Source organism: Pipistrellus hanaki (genome assembly GCF_964339955.1).
Source record: "Pipistrellus hanaki genome assembly, chromosome: 5".
Taxonomy (NCBI): Eukaryota; Metazoa; Chordata; class Mammalia; order Chiroptera; family Vespertilionidae; genus Pipistrellus; species Pipistrellus hanaki.
In genome coordinates this window covers 48,938,341-48,963,022 of record NC_140507.1, presented here as the reverse complement: position 1 = coordinate 48,963,022, position 24,682 = coordinate 48,938,341, and the positions used below count along the sequence as shown (strand labels likewise).

At 48.9% G+C, this 24,682-nt stretch overlaps 2 protein-coding genes across 6 annotated transcripts in view; one reads left to right on the top strand and one right to left on the bottom strand.

Moving 5' to 3' along the window:
- The window catches only part of NR3C2 (nuclear receptor subfamily 3 group C member 2), a 285,459-nt gene extending 282,171 nt beyond the window's left edge, over positions 1-3,288 (top strand). For all 5 annotated transcript variants that reach the window (XM_084884898.1, XM_084884899.1, XM_084884901.1 and 2 more), the window contains one exon: positions 643-3,288. In XM_084884898.1, the coding sequence (XP_084741024.1) occupies positions 643-798 (156 nt within the window). In that variant the 3' untranslated portion in view covers positions 799-3,288. The remainder of the gene's footprint in view (positions 1-642) is intronic.
- Positions 3,289-9,712: 6,424 nt separating this feature from the next.
- ARHGAP10 (Rho GTPase activating protein 10) overlaps positions 9,713-24,682 on the bottom strand; it is a 240,111-nt gene continuing 225,141 nt past the window's right edge. The window contains exons 21-23 of the mRNA XM_084884902.1: positions 14,120-14,272; positions 13,224-13,315; positions 9,713-10,439 (exon numbers count right to left, since the gene is read on the bottom strand). Of these exons, the coding sequence (XP_084741028.1) occupies positions 10,351-10,439; positions 13,224-13,315; positions 14,120-14,272 (334 nt within the window). The 3' untranslated portion in view covers positions 9,713-10,350. The remainder of the gene's footprint in view (positions 10,440-13,223; positions 13,316-14,119; positions 14,273-24,682) is intronic.

Below are 24,682 nucleotides of genomic sequence, written 5' to 3'. Positions count from 1 at the left end.
GGCAGCTGATCGATGGTTCTCTCTCATCATTGTTTCTGTCTATCTCTCTCTCTTCCTCTCTGTAAAAAAATAAAATATTTTAAGAAAAACTGGGGGCAAATGAAAAAAGTAACTGAGAAGTCTAAGTCTGCCACCAGCTGAGGACAGAAAGCCTGAAGGAGGGAGGACAAGGGGAGGGGGAGTAAAGAAAGGATGAGGAGCTAAGCCAGGCCTAGAGGGGGCATGGCCCCTGCCAGCTAAGGAGCTCTGCCTTGTCCCTCACTGTCCTGGACACCTGCCCCTCCAGGCCCATCCCCCAGAGACACACGCTTGTACTCGCCCCACCCGATCACACGTGAGAATCTGAGGGCAGCCATTCGGTGATCCAGCCACTTTGATCCTGGTTCCTGTCCCTGTTGCCACCGATCCACTTAATCCTGAGCAGTTACTCGGCTCGTGGTGGGATTTGTTTCGCACGAAGGCATACAACGTGCCCGGTGACGCGAGCACCCCCCTTCCTCCCGCAGGACAGGTGACGTACTAAGATCTCCCGGCTGGATTTCTGAACGTGGCTCTGGGATCTGACGCGCGTTAATAGTGCAGAACGCTGCAGGGACAGGGACGGAAGTCTGACCTGTGTCACGCCCCCTCTCTGTGTTGCAGCTGGTGAGTGACTTGTTGGAATTCTGCTTCTACACCTTCCGGGAGTCCCAGGCCCTGAAGGTGGAGTTCCCCGCGATGCTGGTGGAGATCATCAGCGACCAGCTGCCGAAGGTGGAGTCCGGGAACGCCAAGCCGCTCTACTTCCACAGGAAGTGAGGGACTCGCCGCAGCAGAAGAACTTTGCCTTAAGTTCCCCTGTGTCGTTCCGCACCCACGAAGGAAGGACCCGAGAGATCGTATTTCTAGCAGGTGATGGCAGAGTCGCCCTCGTGCAGCAGTCTCTGGAGTTTAAGGTCATGCTAAGGGTTTGGGGCCAGGTTAGAAGTTAAGACATGGATTTGGCAAGACCCGGACAGTCTCTACACAGTCTAAAGGACTCTTCCCCTCTCCAGTCCCCAGCGCTTAGAAACACGTTCCTCTGGATGAAAAGCCATATCTAGTCAATAACTCTCTGATTTTGATACTTTAACAGATGGAGGTTTTAACTATGCCATGTAGTTTCTGGTTATCAGCCGCTTGTTTTAAAAGGGTTCAAGGACTAATGAACTTTTTCAAGCTTACCCTTGGTTTGCACATACAACGTATAGGCTATATGGGGCATTAATATTCTTTTGTTATTTAAAAAAAAAAAAGAAAAAACCCTATACAGATTCCGTTGTGTCATAACAGAGCACGCGAGGGGGAGAGCGCCCCCCTCTGGCTCGCACTCGCCCGCGTCCCTCCGCATCACTGGCGTGTGTCGCCCCCATACCCCCACCCCCAGTGTCCACTGGTTAATTAGAATGGATAAGACGTTCAAACAAATGCCTCAGTTTTGATTCCTAGTATCTATTGTGTTGGCTTTACAGATAATTTTTTGCAGTCTTTTGCTGTGCTGTACATTACTGTATGTATAAATTGTGAAGGACCTGAGTTATATATGGTATAAGGAACTTTTGTAAATGAGAAGAAGAAAAAAAAAAAAAAGACACACAAAAAAAACTTCAATGGTTAATAGGAAGAATGGGAAAGTATTTTTGAAAGAATTCTATTTTGCTGGAGACTATTTAAGTACTATCTTTGTCTAAACAAGGTAAAAAAAAAATTTCTTTTTGTAAAGTGAGATGCTCTGCATGCCCAATGAACCGTTTACAGTGTATTTAAGAAAGGGAGAGCTGTGCCTTTTTTAGCTTCACCTCTGATTTACCATTTTCCAGTCTCTGTTGTAAATAACCACACTGAAACCTCTTGGGTTGTCCTTAAGCCTTTCTACGTTGTCTGTACCTTCGTTTTGTCTCTGGTCTCCCGCGGAGGTGTGCGTGGGACGTGAGCATGTTTTCTGGCCGCGGGCTGCGGGGTCCGGAGGGCCTGGAAGGCGTCACCGGGTTCCTCGGTCCTCGAGAAGCAGAACCGGCTGCTGGTGAGAGCCCGTGACACGCAAGGGCTCGGCGAGCACAGTCCCATCCCGTTTTAGAGAAACGCGTCTTCTCCCGTGGGGATAGAAACCCCATGCTCTCGCTCCTCCCGTGAAAGGTGACCTGTTCACGTCTGGTCTGAGGAAAGGGTGTTGGCACTCCTAGCATGGGTCACGGGAACACGCAGGTTTGCCGGGCACGGTCAGAGCAGCGTGGAGACCGCGACATCATTAGAGGGTTTTTAGATTTTTAAAAGGTAGGTTTTAACAATACATTTTATACATAAAACAGTTTTGGGGGGAAAAAAACTACAGATCATATAAGCAAGACAGTGGCACTAAAATTTATAATTCATTAATCTGTTTGGCACTGATGCAGTTTACGGCTTTTCTCTTGCCCCAAATCACAAACATCTGTCTTTGGGGACACTTAGCAATACGATTGCACTAAATAAACTACTTTGACTAGAGGCCAAATCAATCTTTAAAAGTGATGATAATCATCAGGTACTCAGTGAAATCACAATATTTTTCAAAACCTACAAGCGGTAGCTGGAGAAGCCCACGGCCAGGAGAAGGCAGCGTCGGACCCACCCTTTTCTCCAGGGTTCACTGTGCAGGCAACATTACCCTGTCTTTCCAACGACACCTGCCTTATGCAAGGGGAAGCCTGTGAAAGTTGCACTCGGAAGGAGTTTTTCTTACATCATTTGCAATTTCAGGAATTTAATTTGTAGGCAGATCTTTAAACACAGCTAACTTACATGCACAGCAATATGAAAGCCACCCTCGGAAAGGAGAGATGCACCACATGCAGAGTGGGAGTTTCTAGAAAAGAAACTGCTTACACGAGCAGCTCTCAGCTCAGACTTACTTTTTAGCAGTCAGAATTCCGACGTAACCAGGTTTGGGATGGAGGTGGTCTGCGCCGGCTTCTCATGTTCATGGCGGTCCTGGCTGTTTGTGTGTCTCCAGGTAACTTTGCTTGGTTCAACAGCAAAGCCATATTCTAAATCCACTGCTGAATGCCTGTCCCGATCCAAATTGTCTGTCTGCTCTTATTTTTGTACCATATTGCTCTTAAGAATCTCGGTTTGGTACAATTCATAATTCACCAGAACTTCTTCATATAATTAAAAAGAAAACACACTAAATTAGTTTAAAAATGAAGCAATTTATATCTTTATGCAAAAACATATGTCTGTCTTTGCAAAGGACTGTAAGCAGATTACAATAAATCCTTTACTTAATCACCTGTTGTTTGGGAAACAGTTCATTTGAATGTCTATAGGAACACCTGGATTTTGTGTCCTCCTAAACTTTGATCACATGTGCTTCTGCCTACATCCAAGATGGAGTATCAGGTTTTTGGTGTTTCCCCACCATGTTAGAGACCTGCGTTAGCCACGTGTTTACTCTTTGGGGACTGATTAGATGCCTTGTTTCTTACTATTAATATTTGGCCCGCTAAAATGCCCTATAAACGTATGATTTCTGCTAACCATTGTATCTACCTCATTTATCTCCCTCATTTGTCTTGACAACTACATGAAAGGCTGTTCATTCTAGAGACTCATGTGAGTAGACCAGGTGCCCAGTCTGACTTCAGAGGTCTTCCTCCAGGAAGACTCAGGTCCCCGCTGGCCATGATGTTTCTCAGACTCGTTATAGACTTTCCTCAATTCTGCTCGTTATTATGAAACTCAGGAGAGCAGTAAGCAGTTATCAGCTCCTTTTAAAACGAGAAAACATTTTCCCCCACAAGGTAAATTAAAGCATAGCCACACACAGGTTAATGATGGGGATACGTCTGAGAACTGCATCGTCATGCAATGTCGTCATTGTGGGGACGTTAACAGCACTCACACAGACCTAGACGCGGTAGCCTGCTATACACCCGAGCTCCTGGGCTATAAACCTGCGCAGCATGTTACTGTACTGAATACTATAGATAACTGCAACACAATGTTAGGTATTTGTGTATCTAAAAATAGAAAAGGTGCAGTAACAATACTGTCGAAAAGTTGACAATATTACATTCATACAGGCCACGTACCATGAATGGAGCTTGCAGGACCGGCTGTTGCTCTGGGTGAGTCAGTGAATAGGTGATGAGGGAATGGGAAGGTCTGTGACATTACTGTATATGCTGTAGATTTTATGAACACTGCACACTGAAGTTACACTAACTTTATAAAACAACATGAAGTTAAATCAAGCATAAGAGAAAAGGGTGCATCAAGAGAGCACGGTAAACACGAGCTATGTAACCATGCTGTTTTACAGCAAACAATTTATAAGTAGAAAAAATACACTCTACAATAATGATAAAAATTAAACTATAGAAAATACATCAACTGGTAAGAAAGACATTTATGATCAAGTGTTATGTACTGTACATAACCACCAGTGCTGCTCTCTCACACCACTGATAGGTTTGTGTACACCAGCATCACCACAAACAAGTGAATAATGTATTACACAGTAATGTTACCATGGCTACAATGTCGCTGGTGGTAGGAATTTTTCAGCTCCATTATAACTGCAGAGACAGCGGTCATTTATGTGGTCTGCCATTGACCAGGAGGTCATTTTAACTGGTCATCATTCAAACCCATTTGCTTGAGAATGACAAGACTATTTGAGAGTTAAACAGATTCAACTTCAGTTAAACACAGTAGATATTTTTCTGGAACACCTCACAATCATTAAACACAACACTGGAAAAAATTCACTTAAAAAACTGAAGTATGTACAAACTTGTAAGACATATATAATTGAAGATAGTTTTATATCTTAAAATTTAGGGAACTTGACATATTAAGGAGTAGGGCTTTTCACATAGAACCCATAATTTTAAACAAAAGCCATCTGAGGCCATGAGCCCACCAAGGTTAGTAAGAGGCCACCCCAGTTGGCACCCTTGATTCAAGTGGGTGCCCTTTCTGAATAAAGCAGGCTCAGTGTTAGGCCAAGTATGACCATATTAAGAATTTCTAAGCGTGCTCTCAGACCCAAAGAATCCAGCTGCACATCTAGGAATCGGCTAAGAACTAAGACTGCCCCTGCAACAGCCACCACTGTGGGCCAGGGCAGTGGGAACCTGCATCCTGATCATATGTACTTAGGGGCTGGCTTGCTCTCCTACATTAAATGCAAGTAGATATCACTGTCCTTTTATGTTAAAGTCTGCTCTAACATTCTTCTTGATAAACCACAAGTGTTCACAGACCAAAATGACTTCATTATAAGTATCTCTGACACTTGAATTTCCAGTCATCCAATTGCCAATGCTGCATTTTTTTTTGGAAATAAAACAGTGGCTTCCCAAACTGGATAAGAGGAGATTAAGATATGATCTGAATGATCAACATGGACCAAGAGTGTATTGGAAGCAAAGTGAATCATGGGGCAGAGTAGCTGGTAGTTAACTGAAAATTCCCCCCCCCCCCCTCCCCATACACACACACAAATAATTAGTGGTTTACATCAATCACCAATCACCATGTATGACTTCTCATGACTTTGAGTCAGCCAGGAGGGTTCTGCGATGTGGGCCAGGCGGGGCTGAGTCAGGCTCGTTCACAGACCGTGGGCGGCCAGCCTCCAGAAGCCGGCCTCATCCTCCAGAAGGCTGGCCTGTGCATATTTTCACAGAGGAAGAAAGGCTCTAAGAAGGACAGTGGGAAGGTCTAACAATTTTCAAGCATTGGATTGCATCACGTTTGCTCCCGTTTCACTGGCCAAAGCAAGTGACAAGGCCAAGCTTACAGTCTGCATGGGAGGGCCCCTCAAAAAGGGCATGGGAAAGGGAGGTGTGAAATTGGGGGGAGGGGGGTGTCATTAAATCCATCGACCACTAGCAATTACTCAGATATCTTCTTCATAGAATTGATGTTGCCAAGACAGTGGCTTCCAAGTGTTCATGGCCTAACAAACCCATTTCTTTGGCTCTCTATGGCCTCGGCCCGCCTCTCCAGAGAGATCATGGCTCCCTCATGATTGTGAAAACGCATGAATGGACCAGGCCACGTCCCTCCCACCCCGTTTGCTTCGCCTACAGTGTTTCCTCCGAGGCCAAACCCTCTGAGGAAGGAGAAATCCAGACTCTGACTCATGGCACTGAGCACTGAGCTGCCCCCATGCCTCTACTGCCCCTGTTTGGGGCAAAAGCAGAAACCTGCCCTCCAATCGAGTTGATCTTCTGATAGGAAAGAATCTCCAAGGTAATTTTCCAACCAGAAGAATGAGATATGTTTGGCCAGGCATGAAAGCACTGGGACAATGAGCCAGCTTACCCGCCTGGGGTAGCAACAAATGACTGCCCAGGCCGGTAAAGGGGAAAAGAGTGACAAGCCTCTGGGAAGACATAAGCAGAGGCAGTAACAGGACAGCCACTTTAGGATGCTCTCTTGGAATAGCATCTTCCTGCGAAGGCAAGGGTGTGGGGGAGAGAAAGTCACATGGCTTAGGAAGGTTCAGACTCATGAGGAACATCTGGCTGAGGAAGGGGTGACCATGGCTGCCTTTGGACTTGAGGGGAGAACCAGGAAGAAGATGAGAAGGGGCCCAGCACTGAAGTGAATGGGGAGCGAAGACAAGGCCCAGGAAAGGCCAAACTGTGCTGGGCAGAGGGAAAGAGCAGGGAATGGCCTTCGGAGAAGGGACGCTGGAGAGAAGCGAGGAGGGGAGAAGAAAGAGGACAGACTAACCCGCACCAGCACTGTACCCCGCCTCCCCCCATCTTCTCCACTCACTAACCGTGCTTTTCGCCATGCACCCTTCAGGCACTTGCAAGCGTCACTATTTGTCACAGCATCTCAACGAGACAGGTGCTACTCTCTCCACTTCACAGCGGTAACTGAAGCTTAAAGAGCCCGAGTTAGCATGCCCAAGGTCAGCAAGGCAGAGTGAAAAAATGACTTCAAACCCAGCTGTTTTTAAACTCAAACCATACTTTGAGCCACTGTGTTAGTTCCCCATGGCTGCTGTAACAAGCACTGCAAACTGGTTGACTTAACCGAAATGTGTTGTCTCACCGCTCACAGTTCTGGAGGCGGCAATCCGAGCTCCAGATGCCAGTAGGAGGATTGTGGGGAAGGGCTGCCCTGGGCCTCTCTCTGTGGCTTGCAGAGGCCATCTTCTCCTGTGTCTCTTCATGTGGTCTTCCCTCGGCGTGTCTCTCAGCAGCTAAGCGATACTGAGACACATAAAGACACCAGTCACATTGGATTAGCGCCCAACCCCACTGGCATCTTAACTAATGGCATCTGCAATAATCCTGTCTCCGAATAAGGCCACTTTCTGAGGTACTGGGGTCAGGACTTCCATATATGAATTTTGGGTGGGGTGGAGTTACAATTCAGCCCATCACCACCAGTATCCCCTTCTGGGCTCCCGGAGCAAAATGGCGCAGCAGAAGGAACAGGTGAGCAGCCTACTGAAGCAGAGCCAGCTCTTTGCCCTGGAGTGCCTCCCTTTTCTCATCAATAAGACAAGATCCTTCCCCGACTCCAATCCGCTGCTTTCCCCATCTCCAGCCTCAACGGCGAACGTCTCTGCCACAACAAGGAAGGGGGTGTGACCCACACAGGCCTGTTCTCCCGTGGCATCTCCTTCACAGGCACAGAGACCACCAGGCAGGCTCTTGGGTGACACCATCAGATGCAGGCCCCCTGCCCCTCTGCAAACAGGAGACGCAGCTGAGTGCCCTCTGGTGCCCAAGCCCCCACGTGCCTCTGGGTGAGCACCAATGCAGACCCCTTCAGCCGCTGCAGCTGGTGCTGGACCAGGGGCAAGGGGAGGGGTCTGCGCCCTGAGTGAGGTGGGGGCCATGGCCCAGACTCTTGGGATCAGCCACACCCAGGCAGCAAACACACAGAAAACAATGCACCCCGTTTCTCTTCTGGGGAAATGAGGGTGATTTGCCAAATGTCAGAAAGCACCTCATGATCCTGTTCGTAAATCTACTCTGGGCTTGGCCCGGGGGAGGCTGCCCACGTGGGGACCCTGGCCACAGGGCCTGTCCGCAGAGAACAACCCCCCTGCTCTTCACCAGGTGCGCCAGGAAGGGTCTGCAGGGCGTGGGGCCGAGGGACCCTTGCAGCCAGCCCTGCGGGGCCTCACTGTCACCCCACAGAGCACCAATGGTCCTGACAAAGATGCAAGTGACAACCAGAGTGCCAGCAGTTCCATTAGCTGAGCAGGGATGACGTCCTGGGCATGATGTATTCGGTATGTCAACCCCAGGAATTGTATTTTTAGGAAGCAGAAACAGAACCACAGAGTTGATTTAATCTGCCCCAAACCACACAAGTAGCCAGACTTAGTGGCAATTTCCTTTTCCAGGTAAGCGGTAGGATATACCCTTTGGGGGGATAATAGCAATTTTGGGGAAACAGCATGTTGGGTACACCTCAGTGTGGGTGATGGAAATCTCTCAAGCAGACACATAAATCACATCCAGGTGTGATGGGTCTTATTTTTCAGTGTCCCGTGAGGACACACCAATATTGCCTGGAAATCATCCCCCGGGCCCAGCTGAGCCCACACACCGGCCCCTAGGTTTCCATTTTCCCACAGAGAGGCTTCTCACAGCAGTGGTCACCAACCTTTCGGTCCTCACGGACCACCAGGGTTTCTCGGACCACCAGTTGGCGATCACTGTCTTTAAGTGGGGCACACCTTAATCCCTTTCCATAAGCCAAGTAGCCTTTCTATAACCGTAAGCGCAGGAAATGACCACTCATAAACAGGACTCTAGAGATTGTGAAGGGTCAATCATGAAGACAGATTAGCTGGCTGGCTGCTGGCCTGTGGCCTGGGCGCCTCGGCAGTCCCAATAGTCTCCACAGAGCCCACAGGTCCCTGCTGCTTATTTTTAAGTTGTAACATGGACATTTTTCAACAGGCCTACTGCCATGCACACACCTGACCCCAAACTTGACACCTACCTGGTCCAGGGGAGGCCTTCAAACCTGAGGACCAGCGAGCTCTTGAATCGAGTCATCTAGGCAGAGGCGACCGACGCGTTCTTCCCGTGACATTCTCTGGAGAGGGGTCTGCCAGCACCTCCTGTGGGGACAGAAACACAGGGAGCCCAGGACAAAGGGGCGTCCTCTGCCCCTAGAGGCTGCGTTAGCCCGGGCCTGGGAGTCTGAGGCTAAGAACGAGGGAGCATCACACCGGGCAGCAGGGCTTGCCCACAGGCGGGGGGCCATCCTGTGCAGTGTCCCAAGAGGCTCCTCCAGAAAGGTCTGAAGGCCTGGCCTGCTGCTGTGAAGCCCAGCTTAATCCAGAGAGTTAGAGCCTAGAAAACAGAGAGCAGAGCTGTACAGCCAGCGGGTGGGAGGGCCGGCCTCACAGCGCTGCTGCAGCTCCCACACATGCCACTGGGGGCATCGCGCCAGCCCCACTCCGGGTCAAGGGTCACGCAGGCCCTGGGGAAAGGCGGCCCTGGAGGCTGGAGAAAGCTTCTGGGGCCTCACACATGGGGAGGCGGCTGCCCCCAGGAACATGGCTCCCACAGATAAGGCTCCGCGTTAATGACTCCTTCCCGGGCGGGGAGCGAGTGCCAGGTCAGCAGGAAGGGAATTTCCATCCACCGGCTGGCAAATCATAAGACATTACAGAGGGAACACACTCTGGCATCCTCCCCACATGACGACACACACCACATGGCAAATTACATTTTATTTCATGTACAGAGAAGACCTTGGAGCAAAAAGGTGGTGTTCAGGAAACAGCACGCAGGTGAGCACCACCAAGGAGAAGCCTGTTATAAATACGCGGGTGCTCTCAGTGTAGCATGAGTGTGGGGTCCGAGGGGCCCGAGGGGGGCCGTCCAGGCAGGAACACCTGCCCGCTGGGTGTAGACCGAGTCACTGCCCTGACCACCGGCAGCAGCCCCTCCGCACGTCCATCGGAGCCAGGAGGCCTCCTGCAAACACCACCACGAGGACGGCTCCCTTTCAAACCTCAGCAGCAGGGTGGGGAGGTGTCCCTCGGGGTGGTGGCCAGAGGGGGAGGTGGGGCTGGCAGGCGGCCACCCCCGTCCCTCCTGCTCTGGATAAGTAACAATCACGTGTCTGAGGCGTGACAAATAGAAGGTCCATCCCGACACTGCCCTCCTGCTCCACAGAGCCACACAGTTCTCTGCGGTGTGTCCCTCTCCCCGCCTCCGGCAGTGTGTGCCCCTCCAGGCCCCCGGAGCGCCCATGGAGATCCGGAATTCCCGTGTCCGGGGGGCTGTGGCTTCGCTGCCCCAGGCAGGGCCTTGGGCGTCAGGGTCCATGGGGGCCCTCACAGGACGGGCGCTAGAGCAGCTTGACGTAATTCTGTGGAATCAGCCCCCTCTTGCCATTCAGAGTCCCTTCTAGCCAGCCAGGTTCCCTCGAGGTTTGTACTGAAAGGGAAGAGAAACCACTTTTTATCAAAACGCCCCAAGTATTTTCTCCCTGTGGATTCATCGTACTGCTGGGTATCTTTTTTAAAAATATACTTTTATTGATTTCTGAAAGGGAGAGGGAGAGAAAGATAGAAACACCAATGATGAGAGAATCACTGATCGGTTGTCTCCTGCATGCCCCCTACATGGGATCAAGCCTGAAACCCAGGCATGTGCCCTTGACCAGAATCGAACTCAGGACCCTTCAGTCCGCAGGCCCACGCTCTATGCGCTGAGCCAAAACGGCTAGGGCTGCTGTGTATCTTGAAGGCTCAACCAATAGTGCATTTGGCCTCGGTGCTCCAACGTCAGCCACATCCTCCATCCACACATTCAAAGCCCCACCTTCCATGACCCAAAAAGCTGTCTTGACACATACACATCAATCTGTGGACATCCCTGAAGATCAGGATGAGAACAGCTTGCACAGAGAACTTACGGACCAAATACAGAGTCACACAGAGAGTGGAAAGGCCAGGATCTGATCTCAGACTCATTAACTCCACAGTTGACCATCCGTAGCTACCTGCTGTCAAGCTGTCCTCCCGTCAAACATACTGAGATACTGGTATCTGTGTGTGCATGTACATGTGTGTGTGTGGAGAGAAAGAAACACGCACACATACACCACACAAATAGTTTCATGTACACACACTTTTTTAGGACTCCGGCAAGTCATCTAAGGACTTCAGAGGTGGAGAACTTCAGTCCCCAGTGCAGACATCTACCATCCTTGCTGACAGAAGTGCATTTGATTGAGGGCCTGACCCTCCTCCCCACATCTGTGGGCCCAAAGGAGACGTCCCTGTCCCCAGTGTGGTTCTGGATTTTGCCAGTTAACAAGGTCAAGGTGAGTATATGATTCCATTGGCTATCAAGACAAGAGGGCAAGTCAAGTAGGGAAATTCTGGAAAACTTTTCTCATTCTAAGGAGAAAAAAAAAATGGAACACAAGCCAGGAAGAGGCAGCCTTCTGCTGGCGTTGAGTGTGGCCACGGTGCCTGCAACTGTGCGGGCCGTCCTGGCTTCATGGGGAAGCCAGCCAGACGCCCTGGCCCGAGCTGAGGATGCTTCAGCAGAGGGGAGACACGGTGGTGGTGGTGGAGAATGTGCGGGAACCAGCCCTAGAGCTCCTGACGCCAACTTCCTGCTGCGTGAGCTAATCCGTCTTCATGATTAATGTGCCTCCTGTGTCAGTTTCTGTTACTGCAGCACACGGCCTCCTAACAGATACACCCGTTACCAGATATCTCAGCGGTGAGCACCAGGAAGGGATTCCAGGGGCTCCCAAACCAATCTAATCACACAATGCAAAAGTCCGTCATCCTTTCTCACATGGGTGGGTTTCAATACGACATCCCAGCTTCCCCTTCTGCCTTGTGAGGTGCCCGCAGGTGGCAGGCCCGGGGCAGGGTGGCCATGTCACCATGCTCTCCGTGTGACGTACGCGGTGTTGACAGAGGGATGATCTTGCTTACATGCTAAGATGAAAATTCCTCCACAAAGTATAATTCTGTCAGATGTGGCATTGTGTTGCGGTGGTTTGTTTTCCGTCACATTCAGGAGTCCTGGGCTCTCAAGAGCACACACATATAGAGAAATCTCTTCTAAAAGAGGCAACGTGCTTCCTAAAAATACCATCACCAGCAAATGACGCCTTGTTGACAATATATTGCCGTGCACTGTGTTGTTATATTCCATATATTCCAAACATTCTGGCTCATCAACCATCCCAGAACTAAGGTTCTGTTTCCCCAGAACTCTTTTGGGCAGCTCCACCCACACACCACATCACTGTTTCCACAGCAACCAGTGAATTTCATCATGAGCTAGACTGGAGAAGAAATTAATCAAAGCGGGAGAGGGGAGACACACTCAACCACAGGGGGTCATTTGTAAAGTGTTAAGCCGGACACAGTTCCTAAATGATCGTGAATGAATAGTAAACACAAATAAAAGGTGCACTCTTATTTCAGTGTGAAAAGTCCATACCCATATCTAAATACTCAAATCAGCAAAAATCATGCAGAGCATAGGAATAGTAAGGGAATTATAAACCAAAATGTTTCTATAATAGTTCTCTTTCAGTAACTCAGATCTGGCAAACCTGAAGCATTTGGGAGGCTTGGTTGGGGACTCAAAGAAGAAACAACGGATGGAAAATGGGAAATATTCTTACGCTGGCCAGTGTTGCTAAGTGGTTAGAGAAGCCGTGCACAAACCCAAAGGTCTCTGGTTCCATTCCTGGTCAAGGGCACATACCAAGGTTGCAGGTTCGATCCTGGCCCCTAAGGGGGTATGTGCAGGGGGCAACCAATCACTATGTCTCTCTCACCTCTCTGTCTCTCTCTGTCTCTGCCTCTCCACACACACACACACACACACACACACACACACACACACACCCCTCAGGTGAGAATTAACAAAACAAAACAAAAAAAGAAATGTATTTTAATTCCAGTGGCACTAGCTTCTCTGCATCAGGAGATCAGGAGAAAGATATCCTCGATGAAGACCCAAAGAGTTAGAAGAAGGCAGGGGTGGGTGCCAGCCCTCCAGACAGCTGCTGGCGTCCCGTTCCTGGGAGGGCCCAGCTCCCTCCTGTCCAGAACAGAACGGGAGAGACGTGTGCCGCTGACCACGCCCCAACCCTGGCCGCCTGGTCTAGGCGGCAGGCATCCTGGGGGGCATCCTGGGGGGCAGGCAGAATGTGTCCGACCACACAGCTCCCGGAGCACTCACCGTCTTCAAAAATCGCTCCTATTTCGAACGATAACTCGGAGCTGTGCTCTGCTTCACACGGATACACCGCCCGAGCCTTCCGACTGGTGACGCTGAGGAAGGACCGAGACAGACACAAGTTAACACGTGGAGGAACGAGGAGAGAGAAACCTCACCTTCCCACCACCGCCCATGTCCCAGGTCTCATTTCAATGACACTGATGGGACAACCTCCACCAGAGAAATGAGGGAAGGGAACCTCAGGCACAAGCATAGCACTTGATTTTCGAGTAAACAATGGGCTTCAAATTCAAATGTTTCTTTGGGGAGCCTCTCTGAGCAGCTTCCACTGAACTGCTTCCCCTCATTCTCCTCTCCGCCTGGCGGGGCGCCCTTTCCGATCCTCCCTTGTCATCAGCACCCCCGGGCATGTTTGTTCCCTAAGCCCTGAGGTCCAGCTATTAGGAAAAGCTCCAGTGTCCTGAGGCAGAAGACAGGCCGGTGACAGACAGAGGCACACACGTGCTACATGGCTTCCACAATGCTCTGCGGACACTGATCTGTTTGGACCGACAGGGGCTTGTTTACCCGTTCCCGGTGCTGTGTACCTTCCTTTAAAACAAGGTACGTGCTTTACATTCAGGCATAAAAAGTTCTTCTACCATGAATGGTTTCAAAACTGCAACATCAGCACCAAAAAGAGCAGGTTAGAGAGAGTCTCACAGGAGGTGAATTTCTCCCGAGAACGACCTTGCTCAGGAAGAGGGGTACAGCTCTGGGACAAGGCTGTGAGTGCTGCCGGGCGGCCGGAGGAGCCTGAGCCAGCCTTTTCCAGCGAGGACAGGAGGACCAGCTCGGGTGAAGGAGCCCCTTCCATGTGCTGTCACCATACTCTACCTCCCACCACAACCAGGTACCTTTCCGGTGGCTTGTCCGCTGGGGCGGCAGGAGGACAGGAAAGGAAAGGTGACAACTTGGGTGAAGGAGGGGTAGCCGCTGGGCTGCAGCTCAGTGCGGTCGGAGACTGTGGGTTAAGCCACTGGACCATCGGTGGTCGGGTCTGGCTTGCGCTAAGGATGGAAGTTTGAAGAACCGGATTTAATAGGATAAAGGCCGCAGAACACCAAACACATGACACCTCCATCCTAATCAGCTAGGATGATGGCTCCCTCGTCTCTCAGGATGAACAGAAGGACGGAGTCCTCTCCACATGCTGCTTGAACCCCAAAAGCCACACCCCCAAACTACCGGCGCCTTGTACTCCTCCAGGGCAGTGGAGAAGGTCAGGTCTTGTCCGACCTGGCCACATACCAGCTCCCTCCTTAGGGCACCAGAACAGCTGCTTGGACTTTGGAGGTCTTCTGTTTATACGGAAAGTTAAATGGATGTGCAGTAGACATGGCGGCCTGGAGCTCCAAAAATGTAGCACGTGGCCTTCGAATGTTTAAAACTTTTTTATCTGGTCATAAACATGTAGCAACTCAGAAGAAAATCCAGTGGGAATCAAGAGCTCTCTGGAGAGGACTAGACAACGAAGAGCAAAAATCTTTGTGACCTGAACATTCCCTAAGATTTGCAAATTTCAAAAGAAAAAATAATGGAAAAGGTCAGTGAACAGACTCCTGGGGGAAGGAGGGGTCTCTAAACACAAAGGGAGAAACAATACATGTGTGTTGACTTGAATTACATTATTCTCCGGGCATCCCAATGGGAGGCGTGTGGCAGTGGTCTACGAAGCTCACTCCTTCCGTCCCATCTCACTTGCAGCACACACACCTCCACAGCAGCTCGAACCCAGTGCTCCTCACCTCAAACTCGCCCTCTTCAGCTAAAACCAGTTTCCATGAGCAGCTGCTTCCTGTCCTCCCACATTCCTAAGCATTGCCATTGAGTCTTCCTTCTCTAGAAAAACTAACACCACACTCTGTCCAGTTTTATTTCAACTTCTCCCCAGGCTGTTCCTTTGCCCACTTTCTCATCATTACCAGGAGACTATCCCATTCTCACTGCCCTGTGTCGTTACCACTGTGGTCTCTTGGCTCATCTCCAGCCTGTTCCTCCACCTCTGCCAGCTCAGACACATTCAGCCACCCAAGACCCAGTCTACCCAACCTGCCTCCCTCAGAGCCAGTGTGCCCCCCACCTGCCCTGGCAGACTGCCTGTCTGCCTGCAGCTCTGCTTCCTGGGGTTTTGCACACACTCTGTCTCCCATTTCTCCTCATCCCTCAGCCTCCCCCGTCCCTCTGCCTGGTCAAAGCTGTCCCTAGCTCAGCTCAGCTCCAGGCTGGTCTGCCCCAGTACTTTCCTTTTGGCCTAAGTCACAGATCTTCCCCGAAGGCCCATCACACCAATAAACAGGAGGGCAGGTTGCCATGAGCTGTTCGGAAATGGTTTCAGATACCATCTTTAGCTCTTTAGCTCTTTCTGCATACCTCACATGGCCAGGAAGAGTGCTAGGCACACAAAGTCTTCAACTAACATCCAAACAATCAATTCAGTTGTTCTATAGCTAAAGTTGGATTTTATAAATCAGGTACCAGAAATATTAGTTCACAGAAGCTTTCCTATCCTTTGATCAGGAAAGGGGATAGGGGGATGTGCTTTTAAAAAACATTCTTCGTTGAACAACTTATTTATAACCCCCCATCCAGCCGTTCATTTGGAAGTCACAAAACCTATCTCATACACAGCAAAGACACCCATAACTCTCAAAGTGATCCCTGTCACCAGCAGCAAAATTCACTCCATTCTTCACCTGAAAATGTCTTCCTGATCGGGAAGGGAGAGGAAGGGATGAGTGGAGCTCTGACAGAGAATTTAAGACTGCCATTAGCCAAACAATCGCCATTTTGTCTCCCAGCAATTATTCAAGGTGCTTGAGCAGGGGTGGTGGCGGTGGGGCTGGAAGATGAGATGTCTTACCACACCCCCGCCAACTCTTTCTGGTCATAAATAGCCAAGCGACTAAATGATGGCCATCTATCTGCTCAGAGGGAGGACAGCGATGGGATAAAGATAAAGTAACAATGTGACTATATTTATAAGGCTCTTTAAAAACACAGATCATAAATTTTATAGTTACCTACTTAATCCTCACATCTTTCTTTAAAAAAAAAAAGTCTTTTTGTTGGGGAAATAACATTTTTGGAAAGCAGAGGAATTGTTGGAACGGCAGGTGCAGAAGGTAAGGTTGGCTTGTGCCTGCTTGTCCCAAAGCAGAACTCAGAATCAGAAGCCTTTTCGTGGGCCAAGTTCTCAACCCCAGCCTTTTTTGTTTCTTTGTTCTCTGTGATCTTTTTCTTGTCCTTCAAAATATAGATGTGTTACATGATCCAACACTAACCTGCTCACCAGGACAGCCCGTCCGACTTCCCACTTAGACTTAAGTTTCTGTATTTGAGTTTCTGTCTTCTCCACAATACCTCAGAAGCCTCAGCTAGTGCTTCTCTGGGTTCCAGAATCCCAAGTGGGCACAGACATTGCAAGCTGGGATATTCATAAGCGGGAGCAAAACGCAGGTATGGAGATGAGGCATAAGAAATCATGTGGAGAATTGGAAGTCATTTTGTCTAACCGCAATTATTCAAGGTGCTTGAATAGGGGTGATGGCGGTCGTGGTGGAAGGAGGAGGAGGAGGAGAACCACAAGGAACAAAACAAAGTTTGGAAACAGAATAGCTGCTTGGAACTTTTCCACTGGGAAGGAATGGGAGGAGCAAGAAGTGGTTAAATAAATAAACGCAAGACCTAAAAATGAAAGCTTACCCTTAGACAGCAGAGGTCAAGTGACAGTGTGTTTCACAGGAGTCTCCCTACACAAACTGGCCATATTGTTCTGAAGCCAAGCGATTACAAACATGAGTTTCTTTTTGTAAACCATCTCCTACCTCCCAGAATTCTGGTAGGGCATGTGTGTGTGTGTGTGTGTGTGTGTGTGTGTGTGTGTGTGTATGGTAATAAGTATCAAAGTGTTGTGTGTGTGTGTGTGTGTGTGTGTGTTTTAACAATTTAATTCTTTAAAATATAATACAGTTTCTCAAAAAGCAGTAAAAGAAAATATTAGTTTTACAAGACAGTCCTGATATTCTCTTCCTTTCTCTTCTTTGTTTTAAAACATTTTAGAGAAATACTAGGTTATTTTGGAAACGGCGGCCCATAGCAAAGGTCTAGCAGTTCTTCTCAACCTGATTGCTAGGAGCGAGTTAAGCTCCAAGGCATTCATAATGAGTGAGCATCTCTCCTGTACCTCTAGAATGGTTCTAGTCACCTGTGCTGGGAGACAATTCTCTGAGGGTCTCGAGTGTCTCTGCATCTGTTACAAAGAGAGGCACTGGCTGCCTTTGTTCGGGACTATCTTTCCATGGATGTGTGTAGAGCAAACAGCCAGGGCAGATCGAGACTGTGACTTCCCTGGAGCAAAGGGCAGGTTCACTGCTCTTCCTAAAAGGTCTGGGTTTCTTAGCTCCAGGCTCCTCTCCTGTCACACGCCACGGAGGTGCTGCCTGGCCCAAGGGCACCAGCTGAGGGGAATCGGGAGGGGAAGTGACACTCCTGCTGGCCACGGCTGTCATCAGCGGAGTCCTCTGGCTCTGACCGGGAGTCTCACGTCCTCTGCCAGCATCCGTGACCCCACCACAGGCAAATCAGGAAGCTGGCAAGCAGGGTAAGATTTCAGACCTCACAGTTCCTTCCATGAACACCCTTGGGAGAACTGAGAACCTACTCAGGCCATTTTCCTATTCTGTGGTTTAGGAGAGAATCCTGGCTAAGGAAGTTTTTGGGTTAAAGATGAAAAATGATGGATGACATAAGTATGAAAATCTCCTTACCTGCTAGAACATAATGAAATGGTTTTATTGTGAGTGTGTGTGTTTTTTTTAAATATATATGTACATTTTTATTGATTTTAGAGAGGAAGGGAGAGGGAGAGGGAGGTAGAAACATCAATGATGAGAGAATCATTGATTGGCTGCCTCCTGCACAACCGCTACTGCAACCCTGGCCTGTGTCCAAACCAGGAATCAAACCGTGACCTCCTGGTTCACAGGTCAACACTCAACCACTGAGGCATGCCAGCCGAGCCAAAATGAAATGTTTTGAGTGTCCTCTCCTACTACCTCCCCAAATTTAAACATTTTGTTTAAAATCTCCTTATTTCCTTCTTCCTGCTGCCGCTTTAAAGAGGGATTTTTGATGAGTAAGACTGGCGTGATCACAAACCACCAATTTTATTCAATGATGAGCTGCTGACCAATTACAAAAAAAAATATGCCTAAGTGCTACATGTTTCCTGAAAGGCAACTTGTGGTTTGCAAAACTGGAGACAGAGTAGTCAACTCTTCCTGAAAAGCTCAGAAACCACAGTCACCAAAACAAAAATAGACTCCAGAGAAATAGTAATATCTGCTTGTTTGCTATCTTCCTGATTTCACACACTAAATGGGAAGAATCTTCTCCTAAAAAAGAACGCCTCTCCACTCCACATGGGGAAGCCAACGTCACCACATTGCTTTAAGGAGAAATGTTTCCTTCAGAAAGACGGGGACACGTGGACAAGAGGGCCTCACTAAAAACACACAGAGGTTCCTTTCCATACCACCAACTCAGAAATTCAGCCTTGAAAGCACTTACATTGAAAGTCCACCTGGTCTGGCTGGCATGGCTCAGTGGTTGAGCCTCAACCTACGAGCATCAACCTATGAACCAGGAGGTCACGGTTTGATTCCCTGTCGGAGAACATGCCCAGGCCGCTGGTTTGATCCCCAGTTGGGGGCATGCAGGAGGCAGCCTATTAATGATTGTCTCTCATCATTGATCTCTCTCTCTCTCCTTCTCTCCCTCCTTCCTTCATATATATATATATATATATATATATATATATATATATATATATATGTGTGTGTGTGTGTGTGTGTGTGTGTGTGTGTGTGTGTATATATATATATTTTTTTATTATTATTATTATTTTTTTTAATAAAGTCCACCAGGCTATTCCCAAGGCAACAAAGTCTCCTGTGTCTGTGCAGGGCAGGGTGGGCGGAGGTGTTCGGGATGATCAGCAGGGAGCAGAATAGGCATTTGTGAAAGTGAGGAGAGAATGCTCTTCTATAAAAAGCATCCACACACTTGCTTTGGAAAAACAGGACTGTATTTCAGGGTAAGACCCTACAGCCTTTGCAGTGGGGAGGAAGAAGCTCTCAAACCATGACATTTGGACAGTAGCTGCATATGCACACACTCTGTAACCAATCGGTGCTATATGCTGCTTCTCATTCACACTGTGACCCAACGGTCTCCAATATCAGACTATACACTCTGTGCAGAATGAACACTTTTTGGCAGCCACAAAGCAAACGTTTCAGAAATGGGGGCTGCGGTTAGGGTTCTTAACTTGTTTCAATTGGACAACAGCTGCGGAGTCACCAGGGGGCTCCTGCACCTCACACACATTTTCTGGGAACGCACAGCCAGGACAGGCTCTGGGCAGCAGTCTTGAGTGCCGAGCACGATTTAAAATGTAAAGGATTCAGAAGAGGGAGAATGCAAGTCAAGAAACGACTGCTTATATGAAGTGATTAAACCCCCAAAATAGCAAGATATCTGATGTGGTTCTATGATGTCAGAATCCAATCAGAAGTTTGCACTGGAATGAGAGATTTTAAAACCTCATTTATTTGCAAGGCCTCTGAGCAGAAACTAACACATTAGTGGAATGATCTTTCCTTTCAGCCTGAGAAACACACATAGCATAAGTCTAGAACAGCTGTCCTGGGCAAAAGTGTTTGAAAATGTTAATAAAGACAGAAGGAAATATTGTCGATCTGTATATTATGGGAAATCTCTGTTCCAGTAAGTGCCACAGTTATTCCCTAAGTGCCGGAGGGAGAGAATGCCACAGCCAGCACCGCACTGGCTCCTACTGAGCCGGCAGAGGGGACAGCAGTGGAGAAAAGCAAGTAGTCGTGACAAGAGAGTCACCATCATCCAGGGGACTGGGCAAGGGGGCCTTCACTGCCCCAGGAGGCTCCCAAACAAACCCTGTTTGTTCATCATTCAAGGTCCGGGAACTATCAGTCAGGCCCCTGCCGGGTCCTGGGGACCCCCAGGGGACTGTGACATCTGCTCTCCATGAGCACCCAGGCAAGTCGGTGGGGACTGACAACTGATCCTCACAATGCAATGTGATGTGTGCCCTGTAGAGAGGTGCCCACGGCCCTCAGAGAACAGAGGAAGAAGCATCTAGCTACCACAGGGCATCCAGGAAGGCTTCCTAGAGGCGGCGGTGTCTGCCCTGAGCTGATGCTGCCATCGCCAGTATCACCCAGGCTCCTGCTAGGCACAGCTGCACAGTCTAGAACTGACTGGCGAGTCCACATGTTCCTAGACACACTACTATTCCATACATGAGTCCACATGTTCCTAGACACACTACTATTCCACGGTACACGTGAGAAGACAGCCTGAGAAAGGTGAGAGTGACTTACAAATCATTTTCTTCCTCCCCCCCCCCCCACCAAAAAAAAAAAAAAACACCCCAAAACAAATAATCTATGCCAAAGGGGAAAACTACTGATATTAAGTGGATATCACCATTTTTTTTTTCAATTGTGTGTTTACCACCCCAAGTCAAGTCTTCTTCCAGCACCACTTTAAATAAAAATAAAAATAAAAAATTTTAAAGTTGCTAAATGCAATGTAGTGGGATTCTAGGTTGGATGCTGGAATAAAAGAAGGACATGAGTAAAAAAAAAAAACAGTGAAATCTAAATAAAGTTTGTGAGTTAATACTGTTGGACCGAGATGAATTTCTTACTTTAAACAAAAGTTCTGTGGTGCCGTGTAAAATGTTAACAGCAGGGAAAGCTGGGGAAGGTTTTACAGAAACACTTTTATTTATTTGATTTTTAAATGTGTTTTTATTTATTTATTTATTTATTTATTTATTTATTTATTTATTTTTGAGAGAGAGAAAAAAGAAGGGAAAAGGGGAAGAGACACAGATAGAAACATCTATGAGAGAGAAACACTGACTGGCTGCCTCCTACAAACCTCCTACTGGGAATCAAGCCTGCAACCCGGGCATGTGCCCTGGCTGGGAATCGAACCTGGGACTTGGTGCATGGGGCAATGCCCAACCAACTCAGCTACATTGGCTGGGCTATGGGAGCACTTTTACACTACTTCTGTGACTTTTCTGTAAATCTAAAGCTATTTGAAAATACACTTTTAATTTTAATCAATAGATTGTAAAAAAGAATGACCCTCAAATAAACATTTTAATGACTGAAACACTCAAGGCCTCTTGAAATGACAATCACAAGCTTAAGAAAAATGATTGGTTCAAGGACAAGAAAGAATTCCTGAGGGTTACTTTAAAAAATCACCTGCGCTGCCCATCTGAAAAATGGCAATTATAACCACAACACTGACTTCTAAGAAACGGGGACTCTTCCAACTGGGTTTGTTCTGTTGACAGGGCAGGTAGGCGTAAAGGGCAAGGCAATAAATACTGTAGGGTCTGAAGGCCACACATGGCGGGTCTCAGCTCCGCCATCGTTGCATCTAAAAAGCAGCCACAGACAAAATGCAAACAACTGGGTGGCTGTGTTTCAATAACACTTCAGTTATGAAAACAGGTGGCAGGGAGCCATCATTTGCTGACCCCCCTGGATTAGAGGGGCCAGATGGGAATCCATTGGTGGGGGGAGGTAGGGAGGACAGCAAATGCCCCTGATCTTGAGAGGCCCCTCCCCCACTCCATCTCCGCGGGCTTCGTGGCAGGGGGTCCTGTGTGCCCGGAGCCCACCTGCACACACCCAGGAGAAACTCTCTGCGCCCACTGCAGGTCATCCCCTGAAGGAGGGAGACAGCCGATGCATCAGCCAGCAAGTAAAAGCAATCGCTTGTTCACCCTTAAGAGAAAATGCCTTTTACAGGAGGCAGGTGGCCAGGGAGAAGAGGGCACCACAGGAAGTAAGTCCCACTCAGATAAGACGGAGCCTTTCGAAGAAGGACACGGCCACACTGGACGCTCAGTCCTCGCCCTGCCAGGCATTCAGGCTTCTGGGTGATTTCCCCCCCTTAACGTGAGTGGGCACCACCAGCCAGTCAGCTTGTAACCTACAAAAGCCACTGCTAGGGTGATCGCTCCCTGGGGTTTTGATATAAAAGGATAGGATCCCATCAGCCCATCTTTCCCTGGGAGCATCCCCTGAATTCCAGCGTCTCCTTCCAGACGATCGTTGTGGAATCGGGTGCAAGAGCTGAACCGAGAAGGAACTGTGGCTTCATTACGGCCAATGCCGGGGCTTTAGAGGTCCCTGCGTTACCTCACAGGAATGTTTCTACCAGCTCAGCTCCCCTGTGAAAACGAGCTGAGCCCGACCTGAGGGCTGAACAGGGGCTGCAGTTGGGAAGGGCTAAGCATCCCTCAGCTGAGCAAAATCCTCCAGGTTCACACCAAACTGTTGGATGGGTTACCTGTGGTAAGAGAAGATGAGCCACCCACACTATTCAGAATATAGAGCTGGGGGGACCCAGGGAGAACCCCAGGCCTGGGTCATGCAGTATCCAAAGGTCCTATTCACAGAGGCTTTTACAGAGTAGATTCTGACACAGAGACCCTGGCGAGGAGCCCAGGCCGAGTCCTCCTGGAAAATACCTACAGCAATTTCTGGAAACAACACAACTTCGGGCCAACAGCTAAGGCTTCTGCAGGTCTCGAGAGGTTACCTTCCTGAGCTGTTGGTGAGGAGATTCTGTAACGGACGAACCAGGAAGTCGGGGTAAGTGAAAATAAGAATATCAAGTTGTAGGTTCTCCGAGGGGAGGGGATGCCAAGCAGGGGGCTGCCCGGAGCTCCCGGGGGAGCGGGGACTGGGTTTTATTACATGTGGTTCCTTGAAATCTCACAGCGGCCCAGGGGGCTGATGCCGTGATTCCCCTTTCACAGATCACCTTGCTAAGCCTCGGTCTGCTTACAAAATGGATAGGAGGCCCCCAGGGTTTCGAGAAGCAGAATGAGGCTGCAAAGCCAGGCCAGTCTAACTCTAAAGTCAGTGCTTTTCTAAGTCTGGACTGTCTTCCACCATGCAAGGAGTGCCAGGGCCCTGCCTGCACTTCAACCCTGAGACAGATCCAGCCAGTGAAACGAAAAACAAAAACAAAACAAGACTAATGGAAGATAATTTGTGAGTCTGGAGCAGAGGAAAAAAAAAAAAAAAAAAAAAAAAAAAGCTACTATAAAATTCAGACGTGTCTCTTTCTTTTGGAAAATCGACTTTTCATTATGGGGCTTTAATAAACAGGCTAGCTTGTTTATTACAGCACTGCAAAGGAAGACAGGTGGTAGGCCACACATCAGTGCAAAGTACACAATAAAAATATCAAAAATACCCTAGCAAGACGCAAGGGGCGTACGCACGATGTGAGGAGGCCTGGCCAGAGTGACTCGGATGGTTGAGCATTGTCCTGGGCACCAAAAGGCTGCCGTCATACCCGGGTTCAGTGCCCAGTCAGGGCCTTTACAGAGAGCAACTGATCAATGTTTCTCTCTCACGTGCCGCCCCCCCCCCCCCCACACTCCTCTGCCTTCCTCTAAGCATGTCCCATGGGAGGATTAAAAAAAAAAAGAGAGAGAGAGAGCATTCAAGGCATGATTTCTATACAGATTTGGAGAGAAGACTCAAAGAAATATACAGGACAAAAACTGCGCCCCAAAGAAATGAATGCAAGCAGACATTTGTGGTCCAGGGCCAAGTATGTGGGCCCTGCGATTAGCTTCAAGAGCTTCCTGAAGCCGAAGGGAGACAACTGGGTATCGCGTTACTCACAGAAGCTGATGGATGCTGCGCTGCTGCCAAATATCAAATTTCCAAGTCTCCCGGCTCTGTTTCAGGGGAAGATGCCCTCATCCCCAAACCTCAGCCAGAGGTGCTGGATGATGAATGGGCAACAACCAGATTCAAGTGTTTATTCCCCAGACGTAACTGTACACCACAGCCACCTGACAATGCAGGGTCAGCGCGCCCTCTCCTAAGGGCAGCGGCCAGCTGATGGCCAGTTATCTCACCAGGCCTCAAAACTGGGGGACACCTATCTATCATTGGAACAATCTTCCCAGAAGCAACCAATTTCAGTCCCAACAGTGAAACCAGTCTACGGGAACCACAGCCACGGCCACAGAGACATCCAACTCCACCTCTGTCCCTTATACGTCCTGACGCTGGAGGCCACTTTCCTACCCTTCCTGGTGCCTCTGCTTCCCTCTCTGAAAACGAAGGTGGGTCCCAGGGGATTAAAATGAAATGGCATTTATAGAGCCGGTAAAACAAAATCTGCTGACCACCACTAAGTAAAGTTCCATGGTTTTTGAGAAACACAAGAGGGCACCTTATCGAATCAAGCCATCTCTGCGGCCGCTGGCCACCAGCCACTGCTGAAGCAAAAGTTCTCCCCCGGAAGACCCCAGCCCCCCAGCA